The 18834-nt window shown below is 39.8% G+C and overlaps 1 protein-coding gene across 2 annotated transcripts in view; it reads left to right on the forward strand.

The window, feature by feature from the left end:
- The first annotated feature begins 404 nt into the window (after positions 1-404).
- LOC124292137 (CCR4-NOT transcription complex subunit 11-like) overlaps positions 405-18834 on the forward strand; it is a 35697-nt gene continuing 17267 nt past the window's right edge. Inside the window, exons 1-4 of one of the 2 annotated variants that reach the window (XM_046729188.1) lie at positions 405-473; positions 9268-9376; positions 9619-9753; positions 16158-16274. In XM_046729188.1, the coding sequence (XP_046585144.1) occupies positions 436-473; positions 9268-9376; positions 9619-9753; positions 16158-16274 (399 nt within the window). In that variant the 5' untranslated portion in view covers positions 405-435. Of the gene's footprint in view, positions 492-9267; positions 9377-9618; positions 9754-16157; positions 16275-18834 lie in introns of both variants that reach the window. The other variant, XM_046729189.1, reaches the window with a different exon arrangement.

Consider the following 18834-nt stretch of genomic DNA (forward strand, 5'->3'; position numbering starts at 1 on the left):
GTTGTAGAAATGGTAGGTTAATATTGGAAAGTCATATAGGTAGGGCCCAGCTGTTAAATTTCCGTTAACGATGACAAGTGGAGTTCTGTCTACAAAATTCACACATTTACCCAATTCTTTGTAACAAGCCCATCCCTTACAATCTCAGGCGTATAGTGCAGACCAACAAATCTCATTCTTTGATAAAACCAGTGAAAATACTTATTTCATTGAATTGTCTGCCCCTTTCAGTGTGATTGACAAGATTCAGGAATAAAGATGGCAAATATGTAAACCTGGCCTTTTGAAATGTGTACATCACAAATACATTCGGACTTCCCATTGTTCTGGGTGACATTATAGTTTGACCGGTACTGTACTACTACCCATTTGAGGCCGTTTATGCTAGTAAAATATATGAGCTGTTTTGGCAAAGGGTCGTTTTTAGTAATTAAGATGGCGCTCTCATTGAAGGAACTAGCATCTCTTCTAAGGTATGGGTTGATTTGATTGTATGTACTATGAAGAGTTACTAAAGCACATTATGTTAAAGTTTTCTTACCACATTGTTTATATCGTGTAGGTAGGCGAGCGTAATGGAACAAACAAGGTTTTTCTGAAAAGGCGATCCTGAAAGTTCTATTTTCGATCACATGAGCAAAGGCGGATCCGTAGGCAGAGAGGGTGCAGGGGTACGCACCCCCCTTTTGTCCTGAAAGTTTATTAAACGACCATTGAAATTCTCGTGAAAATGAAGTGTGCCCCCCTGCCCCCCTTTCTCAAGAGTGTGCACCCCTCCTTTCTCAAAAAGCTGTATGATGTGTATCCGCCCCTGCTGAGTAGCTATAGTAGTTCTATTTTCGATCACATGAGTAGCTATCCAGAGCGGAGAGCATGTGTGGTGTTTGTTACAGTAACGAGTGTCAGTTATTTCCAGCGATAAAGCCATACTTTTGAAGCACTTAAATCTAATAGACATTTTTTATGCAGAAAATGCACAGACTACAAGGAAAGTCATACCGATACATAGTACGATGTTGGACCACACATTGTAGTTAGCATCATCAAACCAATGTTTTGGACAGTTTTCCAAGATCTACAATGATCTCTGACACCAACATTTACATGAGCATGCTGCAGACTCTGTTAACAGGCATTCTGTGTGTGAACTCGGATGTAGAGCCTATAATCTTTCACCTACACCAGCGAACTTGCGGTTCAGCTAGGCTCATAATGCCGACCTTTTGACCAAACTTCACGAGTGAAAAAAAGTATCGGCGTCCTGAGGCTAGTTTCATTTTGCCAATTAATAAAGGATTACAAGGACAGTGAGGGATCAACAAGTTGTTAGAAGAGGATAATCCGGATTATTAGAATGAGAGCACACCTTATGAGAAGACAACAACAGTTTATATTTTTATTAGTTTATTCCCAAACTTCAAGCACTCATCAACAAACAGATTTTAACGTTTCTTTACAATGATTCACATAAGTAAATACATGACATATATAATGAATACATCGCAGCCTTTCCACTTGCCATTTCGTTCAAACAAACAAGCAACAAAATATTAACCATTTGGTTCCAGCGTTTTTCCATTAGGGTGGCAGTAAATTTATTAAGCATCTTACTGAAACACTGTTACAAAATTTGGCAAAACTGTGGCAATCACTGAGTAATATTTCTACATATATAAGAATTTTAACTCTTACCTTAATATCACTCGTGACAGTTTGATGATTGTGTTCATCTTTCACCATGGTGACGATGTCATTCGTTGTTGATGCTGTGGATTTGCAGTCTTTTGCAGTACATATCCAAGATATCCAGTCTCGTTTTCTCTTGCTGACTCTGTGCATGAACCCGCCAACAACCAAGTAACGACTGCCGCGAGCTGTAGGGATGAATCTCTGATCAAGCTGTGCATTTGCCATTTCGATATCGAATGTGAATCCATTAGCCATTCCATAGATATTTATACCAAAGATATGAACAGTGTTCAATATAAGCACCCTGCTAATTGTTATTGTAAACTTTTCAATCAATTGTAAGTGACATGTGAGCTGCGATATGTTCACTTTTTGCGACGAGTTCACCTTATCAAAACATCTAGAGTAGATTTTCCGCAACTCTAATTACGCCTAATCAGAACCTAACCTTCAAAGGAGACTAGTGAAAAATCGAAAGGTCTCATTTTATAACTCTGTGATAACACTGATATTGCCCATCAACTTTAAGCCTTCTTTTGCATCATTTTTATAGAGTACTATCTATATCTTCAAATGGAATGAAATTACTGAAAATAATTCAACATTTTAGTTCACCTCATGGCTTGTTTTATCTCTTTTGCGATGTTGGAAAAAAATGACATTGATATGTTGATTAATAATATATGTCCCCTAATTTCCATGAATTGTATAAAAAAGGTTTCGGTTTTTATGTCAGAATTTAACACTCTTTCGACAGAACTTAAAATGACTGATTTTACCATTTAAATAATGTCCTGAATAGATCAATGATTAGACAGTGTGACGGTGTATCTTAATATAAACAACACATGCACCTGTTTGGCATCAATTCAACGTAAATGAAAAAGAATATTTCACAACACCCGAATATATTTTTTTAGGATATGACTTTTCTTTGTTTATGATTATGTAGCTTTTTCTCTTCAAAAGTATACGATGAAAGATGCAAAAACATCTTTTGTATGCAACAATCAGAATAATGATGTAATGTTTGTCCAATGTAAGACATGACATGGTCTATATTTTGTTTACAATTTTCGTAGAAATATAGTTATAGTTTGATGTCCTGTCATTACAATATTTTTTTTCCGAATATGACTTGATCATGTTATCGAAAACAATGAAAGTGAATTGAAAAATGTTTGTGACAAACGTGCACCTGGCCAATCATTGTACATACAGTGGACTCTGTCAATACCGGCCTCTGTAAACACCGGCACTCTGTCTATATCGGCACAAAGTTTCAGTCCCGACAGCGAACTTATCATAAGCGAACCTAGCTAAACCGGCACTCTGTCAAAACCGGCATTTTTATTTGGTCCCGACTGATGCCGGTATTGACAGAGTACACTGTAACTGTTTTGTCAATAAAACGAAATAAACAAGTTCAATGAACATGACAATTCTTTTCAAAATGTGTACATATACATTTCATAAAATATCTAAATCATTTTCATTAATATTGTCATTTTTACTTACAAGTTAAATTGAATTGTTGTTTATTAACCTGTTCATGTGAAACAGTAATATCGGTCCCAATAGCGAATATTACACAGCATAGGAACTAAACTACATGTTGCAAGTTATGCCTACATTTAGTCTTCTAACACTTGTGTAAAGGTTTAAAATATGGTGTACTGCACTCAGTATGTAAATTTCTTATGTAAATATCATTCAAACAAATAAACACTTTCAAAAATTTAAACCATATACCCTATATCCACGGACATGATATTGATCAAGGCTAAATGTACATGATGTATATGAGGAAATTAGTTTCGTGAAAAAATATCTCAACAATACGCAAAATATACATCATAATACTTAATGTGTAATCGGTGGGACATGGCGATTGTGTTTTCTCTTATTCAACTGACCTTTACCTCAAAGAAATTGCCAAATATGTACAACAATGTTGACATATGACATCACTACCATTGACCAATTTCTTACAAAATGGCGGCTTCACTGACATGGGTACACAGGATTATGCGAGGATCCTTCCCTGATTCAGGGATCGTTTGTTCGTAAATATGTGATGTAGCTACTGTAAGTAATCAGAATGATTCTGTCTGTCTGTGTATTGTTATATGTTTTTATCACTTTCATTGTCCCTTTCCTATTACATGCTTTTTATAAATAGGGTAGGTGGGTAGATTTTATATCCTTTTTTTTACTTTTTTACTTTTTTTTAGTAACACCAGGTGGGCTACTAAGAATGTCTTTAAGGATACCACATCATGTTGTGACAATGCCTTGTGATGAAACATTAAAAGATTTTTATATCAAATCATTATTCATGTTATTTATTTGCAGGTTTTGTCAGTGAGAGCCCATTATGCCAATTCAATGCAATCCATTTTAGCCTTATGTACACTGAAAAACATGAAAATATCATACTGGATTAATTTGGATGAAAATGATAAGTTGAAATCCACGCCAGTCATGATTTTGACTTGGTTAAAAAAAGGTTTAGGGTTGGGGGGTTAGGAGAAGGTCGGTCGGGTAGCCGGAAACAGACATATATTATTTTTTGGCCTAAGAGAAGAAGCCCAAAATGCCAATAATTACCATTGTCGTTCTGCAAGATTTTGCATCAGTCATGGCATCAAGCTGCACAGAAACTTTGACAATTTCGTATAAACATATCACATTATTGTATTGTATATATTTTTTTATTTGCTACAATACTCTTTCCATGTATGTTCTAAAAGTATTGAGCCTATGCATGCTACAAATAGACGATTGGATGTCTGAAAATTTGAAAAAATGCTACACAGCGAAAAGTCATAATTTTTCTTTGTTTACATTTCAAACAATTGCTGTCTTTTACGCACAGCGTTCATTTTCACATCTAATATCTTTCGTTTCATTTCAGTGGAATTTTTACTGACAATTGGTTTTGGTGACAAAGACCATTTCTTATTTGATACTAAAACGTAATAGGAATTCAGTGATGCATTTGTTGCAGCGGAATATGAAATATACATGATGTAATAGGCGTCTCAATACCGGCCTTCGCGAAACATGATTTTGTAAACACTATCAAATATGGCGGAAAGCTCACTTTGGCATTCGTGTTAGTGTACTATCGAAAACATCCCAACTGATTCTTGGTTCGTCGGCAACGTTTCAGAATTACCAATCGTGATTTCATGAAAAACTGATATCAGTGATCATTGATATGCTATTTTTAGAATTGTTACTATTTAAGTAATTATCTGATTTTTACATTTCAAAACATACACCAAATAACGCTGGACTTCGAGAGTTTCTTATGTGTCAAAAAGGGCGACATTTACTATGAAGTCAAATTTGAAAGGTCTTTTACATCACTTTAGCTTTGCTAAGATGATAGTGGATGGTATTGAGAAACAGGAATTCGAAACTGTGAAGTGTATTTCCGTGTGTGAATGTTATTGGACTTCTAAGTGAGGGGGCGGTGAGGTAGCCTAGTGGTTAAAGCGTTCGCTCATCACGCCGAAGGCCCGGGTTCGATTCCCCACATGGGTACAATGTGTGAAGCACATTTCTGGTGTCCCCCGCCGTGATATTGCTGGAACATTGCTAAAAGTGGCGTAAAACCCAACTCACTCACTCACTCACTCACTCTAAGTGAGGGTTGAAGAATAAGGACTTATATGACCCTCTGGCACCCAGGGGGTTAAAAGCACAAAAACTTTGTAAATTAAAATGGTACTCGCATGATATTTTCAGTATTGTGAGGTATGACCTCAAACTCTGAGAAACTGTCAAAACCTAGCTGGAATGCTGTCGTAAAGGCTCCTGATGTTAGCAAGTGAGAGGTCTCTCCAAATCTTCCCCCCGATGATCCGAATCATTGTCTTTGTTTCTGATTTCATGAACACGTCTTTTTAGACAATGTTTCAGAGTTTTCCACACATACTCAAGTCTAGACTTTGAGCAGGACATGCCAAAGTATGAATTCTATAGTCATTTTTCCACTGATTGGCTCGCAGTGAAACATGGCAAGGAACATTGTTCTCTTGGAATATCTGGAGTCTGTTTGTGAAATGTCTAGTAAAGACAGGCCACAGATTTTCATGACGAACTTCAATATACTTATTTGTGTTCATGCTTCCATTGACAAATGTGATTGTTCCAACACAATGATATGTTTTGCAGTCCCGAACATCGCCGATATCACATTCCGGTTGTCACGGTTGGTGTGAACACTTAAACATTCTGGGAGTAATCTCTCATTTCTATTCCTCCAAACAAAAACTTTCTGATCCCTTCCAATTCTTACATATTGTCACTGAATATAATTTGTTTCCAATTATTTCTCCCCATTCCAGTTTGGTGCGGCAAAACTGACACTCTCTGTTCACAGGTGATATCGTATTTTTCTTGGAAACTTGTCTTTGAATTTGTGTATTCAGACTGTTAGTAATGTTCTTTAAACTACTCTGCCGAATCCGTTTTACAAGACGAAATAAGATCCTGTCACTTTGTTGTGACAATTTTCTTGGCCATCGGCTTCTCGGTTGGTTTTCACAAGAACCAGTGTCACGAAAACGTTTTAAAAATTTCTGGACTGGTCTAGGTTTAATGCTGATAATTTCTGAGCAATACGGTGAAGCGGCTAGGATCCAGTTTCTATAAGAAATGTGCATTAATGATAAATGTTCCAAAATTGGTTATCATATGAAAGAACATGTCTGATATAATTTCAGATATGGAGGCACCTGCATTTTTGTGCAGTACATAAATAGTAATATTTTCAGTGTTTCCTCTTGAAGAATTAGTACAGCCAATCATTACATTCCAGTAATTTCATAACCAAAGTGAAGAAATACATAATTTTACACTAATATTTAATTTATTGAAATTCAATGACAGTTTTGCCTACTTGTATTTTAAAAATGTCATTTATAATTTTCTCATCAGAAAATTCCATTTCAACAAAATTAAGTTGCAGGGTTTAGGTATCCCCAAAATTGGTGATAATAAGCTGAATCTATGTAAGAAATTGATTTCTTATGGTGAAACAATAATCTTCTGACATCTGGCAGATTATTGTACTTCAAGTACTGGATACAGCCATGATGCCACATCTGGATAACCATCCTCTTGCCAGATGTCAGAAGATTATTGTTTCACCATAACAAATCAATTTCTTACATAGATTCAGCTTATTATCACCAATTTTGGCCATTGAGTGACCCAGGTATAGTATGACCAGAAATTATTGAGAATTTTAGGAATATGTTTAATTGGATTTCTAGTATAAACAACCTTGACCAGCTATCAAGTGCTTGGTTTCATTCAAGAGAGACAACTCCGTTAATCCTTTATCATTAGTTTGTGAAGAGTTATCCCCCTTTGTTTACTTGCTAGCAGACGACATTTTCAGTGATCCTCAGTATGGATGATTTAGAGAAGAGGAAGTTGATTTTAGAGTATTATAACAAGGACACCAGATCAGCTAAAGTGATTTCAAGTAGAACAGGCATCCCTTTGTCCACTGTTTATCGTGTTCTGAAAAATATTGCAAATGGATATGGCATTGAGCACCAGGGAGGCGCAGGTAGGCCCAGAAAATTGACTGTCGCTGACAGGAGGCGGCTTGGTATTCTTGTTTCTAAAAACAAACGAAGGAGTTTAGAAAACTTAAGGCTGGATATGATTGATAGAGGAACTGTGGCTCTCTGTAAGGAGACAATTAGAACTGAGCAGCATGCAATGGGTTGACAGAAAAGTCGAGGAATTCCATCACCGATCATGAAACCTGAACAAAAGGAGCGAAGGTTGAACTGGTGCTTACAGCATAGAAATTTTAACTGGGACAATGTGATTTTCTCAGATGAAAGTTCTGTGTTGCTGTTTCCTAATACACTGAAATTCTGGACCAAACAAACTGAAAAACCTTTGTATCAGCGCCCAAAGTACAGTCCGAAATTTAACGTGTGGGGTGACATATCTGTGTTAGGGGCAACGTCCCTCTGTGTATTTGAAGGGAATATGAACAGTGAGCGGTACACAGATGTTCTCGAGGGACATTTACTTCCATCTGCTCACATGTTCTATGGAATTTTTTGATTTTCCAGCAGGACAACAACCCAAAACATCGTTCAAAGTATTCACAGGCCTGGTTTCGGACCCAAAATATGACATTATTAGATTGGCCAAGCTATAGCCCTGACCTAAATCCAATATAAAATGTTTGGGGACTTATGAGCGAAAGTGTCAATAAGAAATATCTGACAAATACTGCTGAATTGAAAGAAGAGGTGGTCCGATATTGGGACAGCATGGACCACGACTTTCTAACTTCTTTGATCAGTAGTATGCCCCACCACATTGAAGCCTGCATTGCTGCCAATGGTGACTTGACAAAATACTAACTGTTCACCTGTCTTTGAATTTGGAGTTATGTTCTGCTAATATTCACATTTAATACGTGAGTAATAAGTGAATTTTTTTTTAAAAATTACAATCTTAAATTCTCAATAATTTCTGGTTTTACTGTAATGCAGTGAGATCCAACCCAACCCAAAACTCACCTCAACACTATCACGGAGCCGCCACCAAAGGATTCAGTTGCTTGAATCATCTAATGAAACTGTGTCTCCTTACGCGACAACGGCATGAAGACAATAGTGACTTTCATCAGACCAATGAACTCTGTGGTATTTCCTCAAGTTTTCTCGGTGTCTGCACCACGACATGTTCCTGCCTGTGCCTGTCTGTGAGTGAGGGATGTCTGATCAGTCAAAGTGCCCTCAGACCAGCAGCCTTCAGCCTCCTTCTGATGGTACTGGTGGAGAGTCTCAGAAACTTGCACTCTCCATTGCCAAATGCATTTCTTCAGCATGGTTGATCATATTGATATCATGGCAGACGATCATTCATCACAATTACTTGTCTTCCTCCATCTTCCCAGCCTTGAACAAATGTTTACTTGCTTTCTCACTAGTTAACTAATAACCGTGTGGTTAATTTTTATGTTAGCACTGATGTTGTGACAGGCATGTTATTATTTGCCAGATCATTGTGGCTGGACTGTGCGACAGGAATAAGTTGGTGTTAAGGTTATTCATTTACCTTCCAGGTGGCCATTATGCAACAGCCATCTTACATCCAACCATGTACTTACATGTACTGGTCTCCACCTGTGGTATAGCAGTTATTTTAACCTCTCCCTCATGTGTATCCTCCATATAAGCAATGCTTTAACAATAGATGTAACATGCCTCATTCTTCATTGCATTTTTAACATTTTATCACATAGCTATCATCCATATACTCCTCACAAAAAGTTAAGAAAAATATTATGTTTTTTAGCACAAGTAGCAATTTATGAAATATACAGGAAAATTACCTCTGAAGAAGACATGTTTATGGCTGCCATTTTCAGCCCCAAATTCTGGATCAGCATGAAGAGGCTTTTTCTCTTTGAGTGGTACAGTCTGTTTGGGTCAAAATGATACCGATGAAGAACAATCTAACTCCTAATCGGTTCATGATCAAACATGGTGGTGCATGGATTCTCATCAGTGTTGTCATTGTTTTCAGTGTACTCTCAGAAGATGCAACACAAACACAGACTTTTGAAGGACTGGCCTCCAGCTTCCATCATTACTTCTCAAACAAACAGGATCACTTCAAAGTTGGATCTGCATTGGTATGTACTGAGACTGGTCTTGTATTATAACTGTGGTGATAATGTAAGAAGGACAGACTCAACAGTCTAGTAGCTGAATACTAATATAAGTAATCCAACAAAAACTTTGAAATATGAAAATTACGGTCCATTTCAATATGATCCAAACACAGGACAGAGAAAATGACAGACTGGCAGAAGCAGCACTAGTTTCTCGTTTTTTAACAGCTGTTTTCATTGAGTGTTGTATTTTCTTGCACCAGGTACTTCTGCTACAGAACCGGGACCTGCTACCACACCCCACTCAGAAACTGGCTGCCATTTACCTCATCTATGAGATGTACAGAACAGAGCCCATTGCAGCTAATCCATTCGCATCTGTATTTGTTCACCTACTGGTGAGTATATGTTACATGTTCAGATGACGACGTTGTTATCTTATTGTTCCGTTGACTAATTTCATTTTTTTGCATAAAATGTATCTTGCATTTTTGTGTCTTAAAGAAGCACATTTTTCCTTATCATGACTCATGCTTATTGCTTGTCTCCCTTTCCTTCCGAATGCTAGTGGAACACTTGAATCCCCTTTTGAAGCTCCCTTCAAAAAAGCGGACGTAAAATCACTTACCAGGAGTCACCTCCCTTCCCAGGTTTTGGCGGGAAACGGCGCCACCTGTCTCCCATGCTCTTCACTCTCTCCTGATTCGCCCGAGTGGGTGGTTGTGAGAGCACCTGGTCCCCTATACGGCTTTATATCCTTTTATTATTTAGGCCTTTCTTCTAAATTAGCTGTATAAGGCTTTAGTTAACATTTACCTACAATATTCTACGGAATTAATTCTCAAATTTCTCTGTTTTTATCACGTTTTTACGTGATTATTCACATTGTTTACAATTGATGAAATCTTGTTCTGGTTGTAGGTATCGATTGTCTGCTGTTGATCCACATAACCTATGTCCTAATTGCAAGCCTGTATGTTTATCTGACACTCGTTGTCAGTTGTGTTTTCACCTGTCTGATATTGCATTTTACAAATATTCATATTATCTGTCGATGTGCAAAGGACAGGTCCAGACGAGAATTACACGACATGTCTAAACCGGCTAAGCTTGCAGCGGACCGGCAGTTGGTGTCTGCGCAGATGCACCAATCCAGTGGTCTACCCGGGGTAGTCTACGGAGGAGGTTGCCACCATAGACAACGCTGGCTCGAGGAAGAGGTCATCTACATCTGATACACCCTCTTCGCAGTCTAAGAAGACTAGGGCATCATCTTCCCAGAGGAAGAAGTCAGCTACAACTAAGACTTTTCGTCGAAGTCTCCACACGGGGCAACGCAGAAAACGAGGTCCTTTTCAGCTGAGATCGTCCCTCTGGAAGAAATAGATGTCTACGATGAGCCGCCCATCCTCATCCCTGAGATCACATCTAAGAAGAAGACGAAGATGTCTTCTACAGTGGCCACGCAGGACAACCTTTCAACGCAGACGTTCGGCACGAAGGATCAACGCCCTTCGGAAGAAGCCTCATCCGTCTCAGATGCGTCGTCAGTACAACAGACAACGCAGACCTTCAACCCGGGCTCCTTTATGCAGCAATTTACCCAACAGATGTTGGATCTGATGGAACAACGGTTCGCACGCGAGAGAGCTGCGACGAAGACGACGTCTGCAACGAACCCGAGTGAAGGTCAACTGAGCTGCACACCACGTCCGTTGGGAACAAACGTCCTGCAGAGCATACAAGAAGATTCCAGCTCGACAACAGCGTCCTCACAAATACCTGGCAGCCATACCAACGTGGAACCCGCACCAACTACGTTCGACGGAAGGACCAGACGTTCGCCGAACCCACGTAGATCATCATCGACGTCAGATACGGAAGTTCGTCACGAAACCTGCACGCAACAGTTCGTTACCAAGGAGAAGAGAATAAACATCCGTACAAAGGCATAGAGATTCCTCACAAGACTCCAACCCTCGACCAACCCGTTCACCTACACGCAGGTTCGCGCGAAGGCACGCATGGTCATCTCTATCTCCACGCAGGTCCCCACGAAGGAAGTCACAAACACATTCAAGAATGTATGGTTGGCCACGAAGGTCACCAAGCAGGTCGCCTTACAGATCGCCACGCAGGTCACCACACAGATCGTCTTACAGATCAACTTACAGATCTCCTCGTTCAGGCGACAATAGAAGACATCCATCCTCAGAGCAGGAAGATGACGGCGGAATTATATTTTCCGACTCGGAAATCAAGTCATGGATGGCCAATGGTTTGGAACTTGCATCACCCTCTAAGGAGACCAAAGAAGCACTATCATACTTGATGGTGAATGATGATATAGACTCACTCACGATGCCACCTATCGACCCTGTCTTAGACGTTCCAGACAACCTCAGCACAGCCTTCAAGAAGGCAACTAAATACCAGACTCAGAGTATTCCGTCGTTCAACTTTAAGAAGTTCTCTCTACACCACATGGAACCCTTCATGAAGGCCCCAGAAATAGATGAGAATTATAAGATCATCAACGACACTCGGACGAAAGCTTACAAGATAGAAGATAAAAAGCTGGCACAGTTAGATACAGTAACCAGACGAACCTTCTTCGGCCTAACCAGGTCAAGAGCTATCAACGAGACTCTCATCTCGAAGTTTAAGAATTCAACTTCAGAGGAAGATAGAATGGTTTATTCAGCTCTACTTACACAGAAAAAAGGATCATCAGTTCATGTCTGAACACCTATCATCCATTTCTGCAGGCTTAACATTATCAAGAAGGCAAGGACTGTTATCTTCCTGTACTTGGAGCGAGAAATTTACCAAGACACTCTACAGAGTCCCTTGGTCAGCACCATCCATTTTTGCAGGAGAAATTGATGAAATTAAGCCAAGGAAGTCGCTAAAGATTCGAGAAGTGATGATGATCAAGTCTATCGATACACTGGCCAGTGTAATCGTCACACCTCCCAACGTTATTCCGGCAAATCGAAGTTTGCAGGCATCCAGAGAGCAAGGGATAAGAAATCAGGCAACGCTAAAGGGAATAAGGATTCTTTTCGTCGCCCATCCGCAGCTCCAAGAGGTAACTACGGAGAGGTCAGCCCTTTCGAAGCGCCAGAAGTTCCAGACGATGAAATACAGGTTCGGAACAACTGGAGTCTTCCACCCCCAGCCGTTCCAGTACAACCTTCACAATTGGGTGGACGTCTGCAACTCTACTGGAAGAATTGGGGAATTCTTCAAGACGACTTCGTATCTCAGATTCTACGCAAAGGTTACAGGATACAGCTACAAGCAGTACCACCAGTAACAATCAACCCACTGGTTCACAACTACGCTGCAGACCAGAAGGGAAATCTACTAGAAGCCATCACATCTCTACTAGAGAAGGAGGCAATCGAAGAGATAAAACAAGACTGCGTCACACCAGGTTTCTACTCCCCAATTTTTCTGGTACCAAAGAAAAATTCAAAAGAAAAGTTCCGACTCATTTACAACATAAGGAAATTCAACAAAGATTACCTCCTACCACCCGCAAAGTTCAAGATGATACATCTACCACAACTACGACATCTCATACGTCCGCTAGACTATCTCGCCAGCATAAATGTACAGGATGCATACTTACACATCCCGATCCATCGGGAATCAAGGAAATATCTGCGATTCCTGTTCAACGGACGTCATTTCCAATGGAAGGTCCTACCATTTGGAATATCGTCGGCCCCCTGGTTGTTTACTCGAGTGACAAAGCTCATCAATATATATCTACATCGTCGAGGTCTACGCAGTGCGATCTACCCAGACGACGGGATTCAAGCTCAGCAAGATCCCAGTCAACTCAGACTGCAATTGAACTTCACCATCAGACTTCTCACTCAACTAGGATGGCTAGTAAATCTCCTCCAGTCGGAACAAGAGCCTACTCAGGACTTACAATTCCTAGGAATACGGCTTATAACAACGAAGAATCGCATTCTCGTTCCAGAGCATCGTTGGATCAAGATTCAACAAATGATCTCTCAAGTTCTACTCTCTCCGTTACCACTACGAGAATAGCAGAGCCTATTAGGTCTCCTCACGTCAGCTCAAGACATGACGCACAGAGGGAGACTACAACTGCGTCCTCTACAGAGATTTGTGAACACCCACTTACACAGTCTGGATCCCTTCGAAATAAAAGACAGGCTAAAACCATACCTACTATGGTGGACTCAGAAGTCGAATGTTTGCGGCGGAAATTACTTAATAGAGCCGGAGTGCAACGTCCACCTCTGCGTAGATGCATCACTGCAAGGATGGGGAGCACACCTCGACAACGAAGTGGCTGCCGGGAAATGGTCGAAACAAGAAATGAATCTGCATATCAACATGCTCGAGATGAAAGCAGTAGTAAATGCCCTACTACATTGGTCCAACATACTAAGAAATGCAAAATTGATGATCCATACGGACAACTCAACAGTGGCGTTCTACATAAACAAACAAGGATCAACAAGATCTTGGAATCTTCTAGATCTCAGCTTTCAACTATTCAACATAACAGACAATCTGAACATTTATGTGAAAGCATGTCACATTCCGGGAGCCAGGAATGTAATAGCAGATGGCGCTATCTCGACCACATCAACCATCCCCAACAGAATGGATGTTACATCCACAAGCGTTCAGATGCATCATACAGACGATAGGATCTCCACTCGTAGACCTATTCGCCACAAGATTCAAAAATCAACTGGCAATATTCGTCTCTCCAATTCCCGAAAATCAGGCAGACAAACAATCTACAACTGATTTTGGTCGCGCCTTACTGGCCAGCAAGAACGTGGCTTCCCGTTCTCTTGGAAGAACCGGAAAACCAACAATAGAACTTCGAGTTTGGTTGAACCTACTAATTCATCCTCACACCAAGCAAGTTCACAAGTATCCCAGATTATTCCACCTACATGTATGAAACGTATCACGAATTGCTTGTCGAAAAGAGGATACTCCGCCAGAGCAGCAAAGCAGTTACACTAGCTTTACGCAGATCTACTCGTAACTTGTATGACGACAAGTGGCAAAGCTTTGAAAAATATGCATCGAGGAAAGGTTTCACTGCAGTGAAAGCAACACATCCTCAAGTGGCGGAATATCTTTGTCATCTCAGACAAATGAAGGAAAATTAAAAGGTTCGACATTATCTACATACCTAGCGGCTCTCAGCTCAGTTATCACTATGAAGACAGGCGTGAAACTGACGAAAGTGCCAGAGTTACTGGCCTTGCTTTCGCTCTTTTAAACTGGAAGACCAACAAAGGAAATTTAAAGCGCCGGCTTGGGATCTCAACGTGGTGTTACGACATCTCACCAGTGATGTGTACGAACGACTAGAAAGAACTTCTTATGAATTTCTTACACAGAAAACGCTAATTCTGATCGCCTTGGCAACAGCGGCGCGGATGTCAGAAATACATGCGCTGGACTTCGAACAAATACGTTTTGACACACGTCACAACATGGTTCATCTAGGATTGAGGTGGGATTTCATAGCTAAGAATCAACTGCCAGGTCAACCGGACAGACAATTCCACATCCCAGCATTATCTACAATCCTTGGTCCACAGGATATACAAGACTTATCCTTATGTCCAGTCAGAGCGCTGAAAATATATCTACAAAAGTCTAAAACCATATCGTCGGAGACACCCACAGAGATCTCACGTACTACGATATCAGTTTGGATGAGAGCAATCATACTACTGAGCCTACAAGGCAGCAGGACTTGAGCCTCCTCGAGCCTCCAATCCGCACGAAATTAGAGCATTGGCATCTACACTCACTCTACATGGAAACTGCTCAATATCCACGATCATGGAAGGGTGTTTTTGGAAATCGGAGACAGTATTTGCTAACCACTATCTCAGAGACATTGCTACCGAGGACGTCTCCGGTATCCACCAGTTTGGACCTCTGGTTGTAGCTCAACAGCTGACGGTCCCTCAAAGGCGCTGAGATGTATCTCGCCCTTTTACCGCATGTCATGCAAAGCTAGTACTCCAAGGAATAGAGCTTATAGTCCATGTACACGTCTAGAACAGACTAGCATGAATATTGGACCCTGTACTTGTAAGGAATTACTTGTACACGGATAGGGTCACTGCTGCACTTGATACGAACATCAAGAGTTGGAGTTATTTAAATCCACATGTACGGTTACTGAAGAGTCTGATATATTGTGGTCCCCCCAAATTACCAGATTTATTTCGACATATGGATCAACAGCAGCAGTGCCATTAAAAGTTCCCATGGGGGTAAATAAGACGTAAATTCATCACTAAGGAATCCAGAGATGGCTTGACCCACCACCTATCCCATCGGATTCTACAAGCAATAAGCATGAGTCAGGATAAGGAAAAATATGTAATTTTCTGAATAAAATTGATATTTTATACTTATCCTGACTTATGAAGTAAGCCCTCCCAACCTCCACTCAAGGCACTCTGGATTTCCCAGTAAATCAGTGTGTCGGGCTATAAAATACGGAGAGAGTGAAGAGCATGGGAGACAGGTGGCGCCATTTCCCGCCAAAACCTGGGAAGGGAGGTGACTCCTGGTAAGTGATTTTACGTTTGCTTTTTTGAAGGGAGCTTCAAAAGGGGATTCAAGTGTTCCACTAGCATTCGGAAGGAAAGGGAGACAAGCAATAAGCATGAGTCAGGATAAGTATAAAATATCAATTTTATTCAGAAAATTACATATTTAGCAATTAACGAGATGGTTTTTACTTTCTGATGTTAATATCTATTTTCAGAATCCACCTACTGAAAAGCAAGAAGCAGGTCAATATGATCTTCACTGGGCCATTCCAGCTATATCCCCCCCAGAGCGCTACTTTCTCTCACAGCTGATCTCCAGCCCATCGAAGGAGGTCTGTCCAATGACTACACATTATTCTTTGTTTAAAATCTCAAGTTGTACTACGTACATCATTCCATAAACAGATAGAACGTACATCATTCCATAAACAGATAGAACGTACATCATTCCATAAACAGATAGAACGTACATCATTCCATAAACAGATAGAACGTACATCATTCCGTAAACAGATAGAACGTACATCATTCCATAAACAGATAGAACGTACATCATTCCATAAACAGATAGAACGTACATCATTCCGTAAACAGATAGAAAGTACATCATTCCATAAACAGATAGAACGTACATCATTCCATGAACAGATAGAACGTACATCATTCCGTAAACAGATAGAACGTACATCATTCCATAAACAGATAGAACGTACATCATTCCATAAACAGATAGAACGTACATTATTCCATGAACAGATAGAACGTACATCATTCCATGAACAGATAGAACGTACATCATTCCGTAGACAGATAGAACGTACATCATTCCATAAACAGATAGAACGTACATCATTCCATGAACAGATAGAACGTACATCATTCCATGAACAGATAGAACGTACATCATTCCATAAACAGATAGAACGTACATCATTCCATAAACAGATAGAACGTACATCATTCCATGAACAGATAGAACGTACATCATTCCATAAACAGATAGAACGTACATCATTCCATAAACAGATAGAACGTACATTATTCCATAAACAGATAGAACGTACATCATTCCATAAACAGATAGAACGTACATCATTCCATGAACAGATAGAACGTACATCATTCCATAAACAGATAGAACGTACATTATTCCATGTGAACTGACATCCTGTAGGTGCCTCTCATACGGCTCAAGATAAACTGTAAAATATGCAGCCTCTTTGAAATAGTTAGTTAATATATACCTAATATAGTGGCCCCATAGGAGTAAAAATACCTGATATACTGGCCCCATAGGAGTAAAATTACCTAATTTTCTGGCCCCATTGAAGTAAAAATACCTAATATACTGGCCCCATAGGAGTGAAAATACCTAATATACTGGCCCCATAGGAGTGAAAACACCTAATATACCTAATATACTGGCCCCATAGGAGTAAAAACACCTAATATACTGGCCCCATAGGAGTAAAAATACCTAATATACTGGCCCCATAGGAGTAAAAATACCTAATATACTGGCCCCATTGAAGTAAAAATACCTAATATACTGTCCCCATAGGACTAAAAATACCTAATATACTGGCCCCATAGGAGTAAAAACACCTAATATACTGGCCCCATAGGAGTAAAAATACCTAATATAGTGGCCCCATAGGAGTGAAAATACTTGATATACTAGCCCCATAGGAGTAAAAATACCTAATTTACTGGCCCCATAGGAGTGAAAACACCTAATATGCTGGCCCCATAGGAGTAAAAACACCTAATATACTGGCCCCATAGGACTAAAATACCTAATATACTGGCCCCATAGGACTAAAGATACCTAATATACTGGCCCCATAGGAGTAAAAATACCTAATATACTGGCCCCATAGGAGTAAAAATACCTAATATACTGGCCCCATAGGAGTAAAAACACCTAATATACTGGCCCCATTGGAAGTAAAAATACCTAATATACTGGCCCCCCATAGGACTAAAAATACCTAATATACTGGCCCCATAGGAGTAAAAAACACCTAATATACTGGCCCCATAGGAGTAAAAAATACCTAATATACTGGCCCCATAGGAGTAAAAATACCTAATATACTGGCCCCATAGGAGTAAAAATACCTAATATACTGGCCCCATAGGAGTAAAAATACCTAATATACTGGCCCCATAGGAGTAAAAATACCTAATATACTGGCCCCATAGGAGTAAAAATACCTAATATACTGGCCCCATAGGAGTAAAAATACCTAATATACTGGCCCCATAGGAGTAAAAATACCTAATATACTGGCCCCATAGGAGTAAAAATACCTAATATACTGGCCCCATAGGAGTAAAAATACCTAATATACTGGCCCCATAGGAGTAAAAATACCTAATATACTGTGGCCCCATGGGAGTAAAAATACCTAATATACTAATACACCTGGCCCCATAGGAGTAAAAATACCTAATATACTGGCCCCATAGGATAAAATACTAATATACTGGCCCCATAGGAGTAAAAATACCTAATATACTGGCCCCATAGGAGTAAAAACACCTAATAAAATACTGGCCCCATATATACCTAATATACTGGCCCCATAGGGAAAAAATACCTAATATACTGGCCCCATAGGAGTAAAATACCTAATATACTGGCCCCATGGGATAAAACACCTAATACACCTAATATATACTGGCCCCATAGGAGTAAAAAATACCTAATATACTGGCCCCATAGGAGTAAAATACCCATACTGGCCCCATAGGAGTTAAAAATACCATGATAGGAGTAAAAATACCTAATATACTGCCCCATGGGACTATGGGAGTAAAAATACCTAATATACTGGCCCCATAGGATGAAAATACCTAATATACTGGCCCCATGGGGTGAAAATACCT

The sequence above is a fragment of the Haliotis rubra genome, unplaced genomic scaffold (assembly GCF_003918875.1).
Source record: "Haliotis rubra isolate DU_JTF1 unplaced genomic scaffold, ASM391887v1 Scf509, whole genome shotgun sequence".
Lineage (NCBI taxonomy): Eukaryota > Metazoa > Mollusca > Gastropoda > Lepetellida > Haliotidae > Haliotis > Haliotis rubra.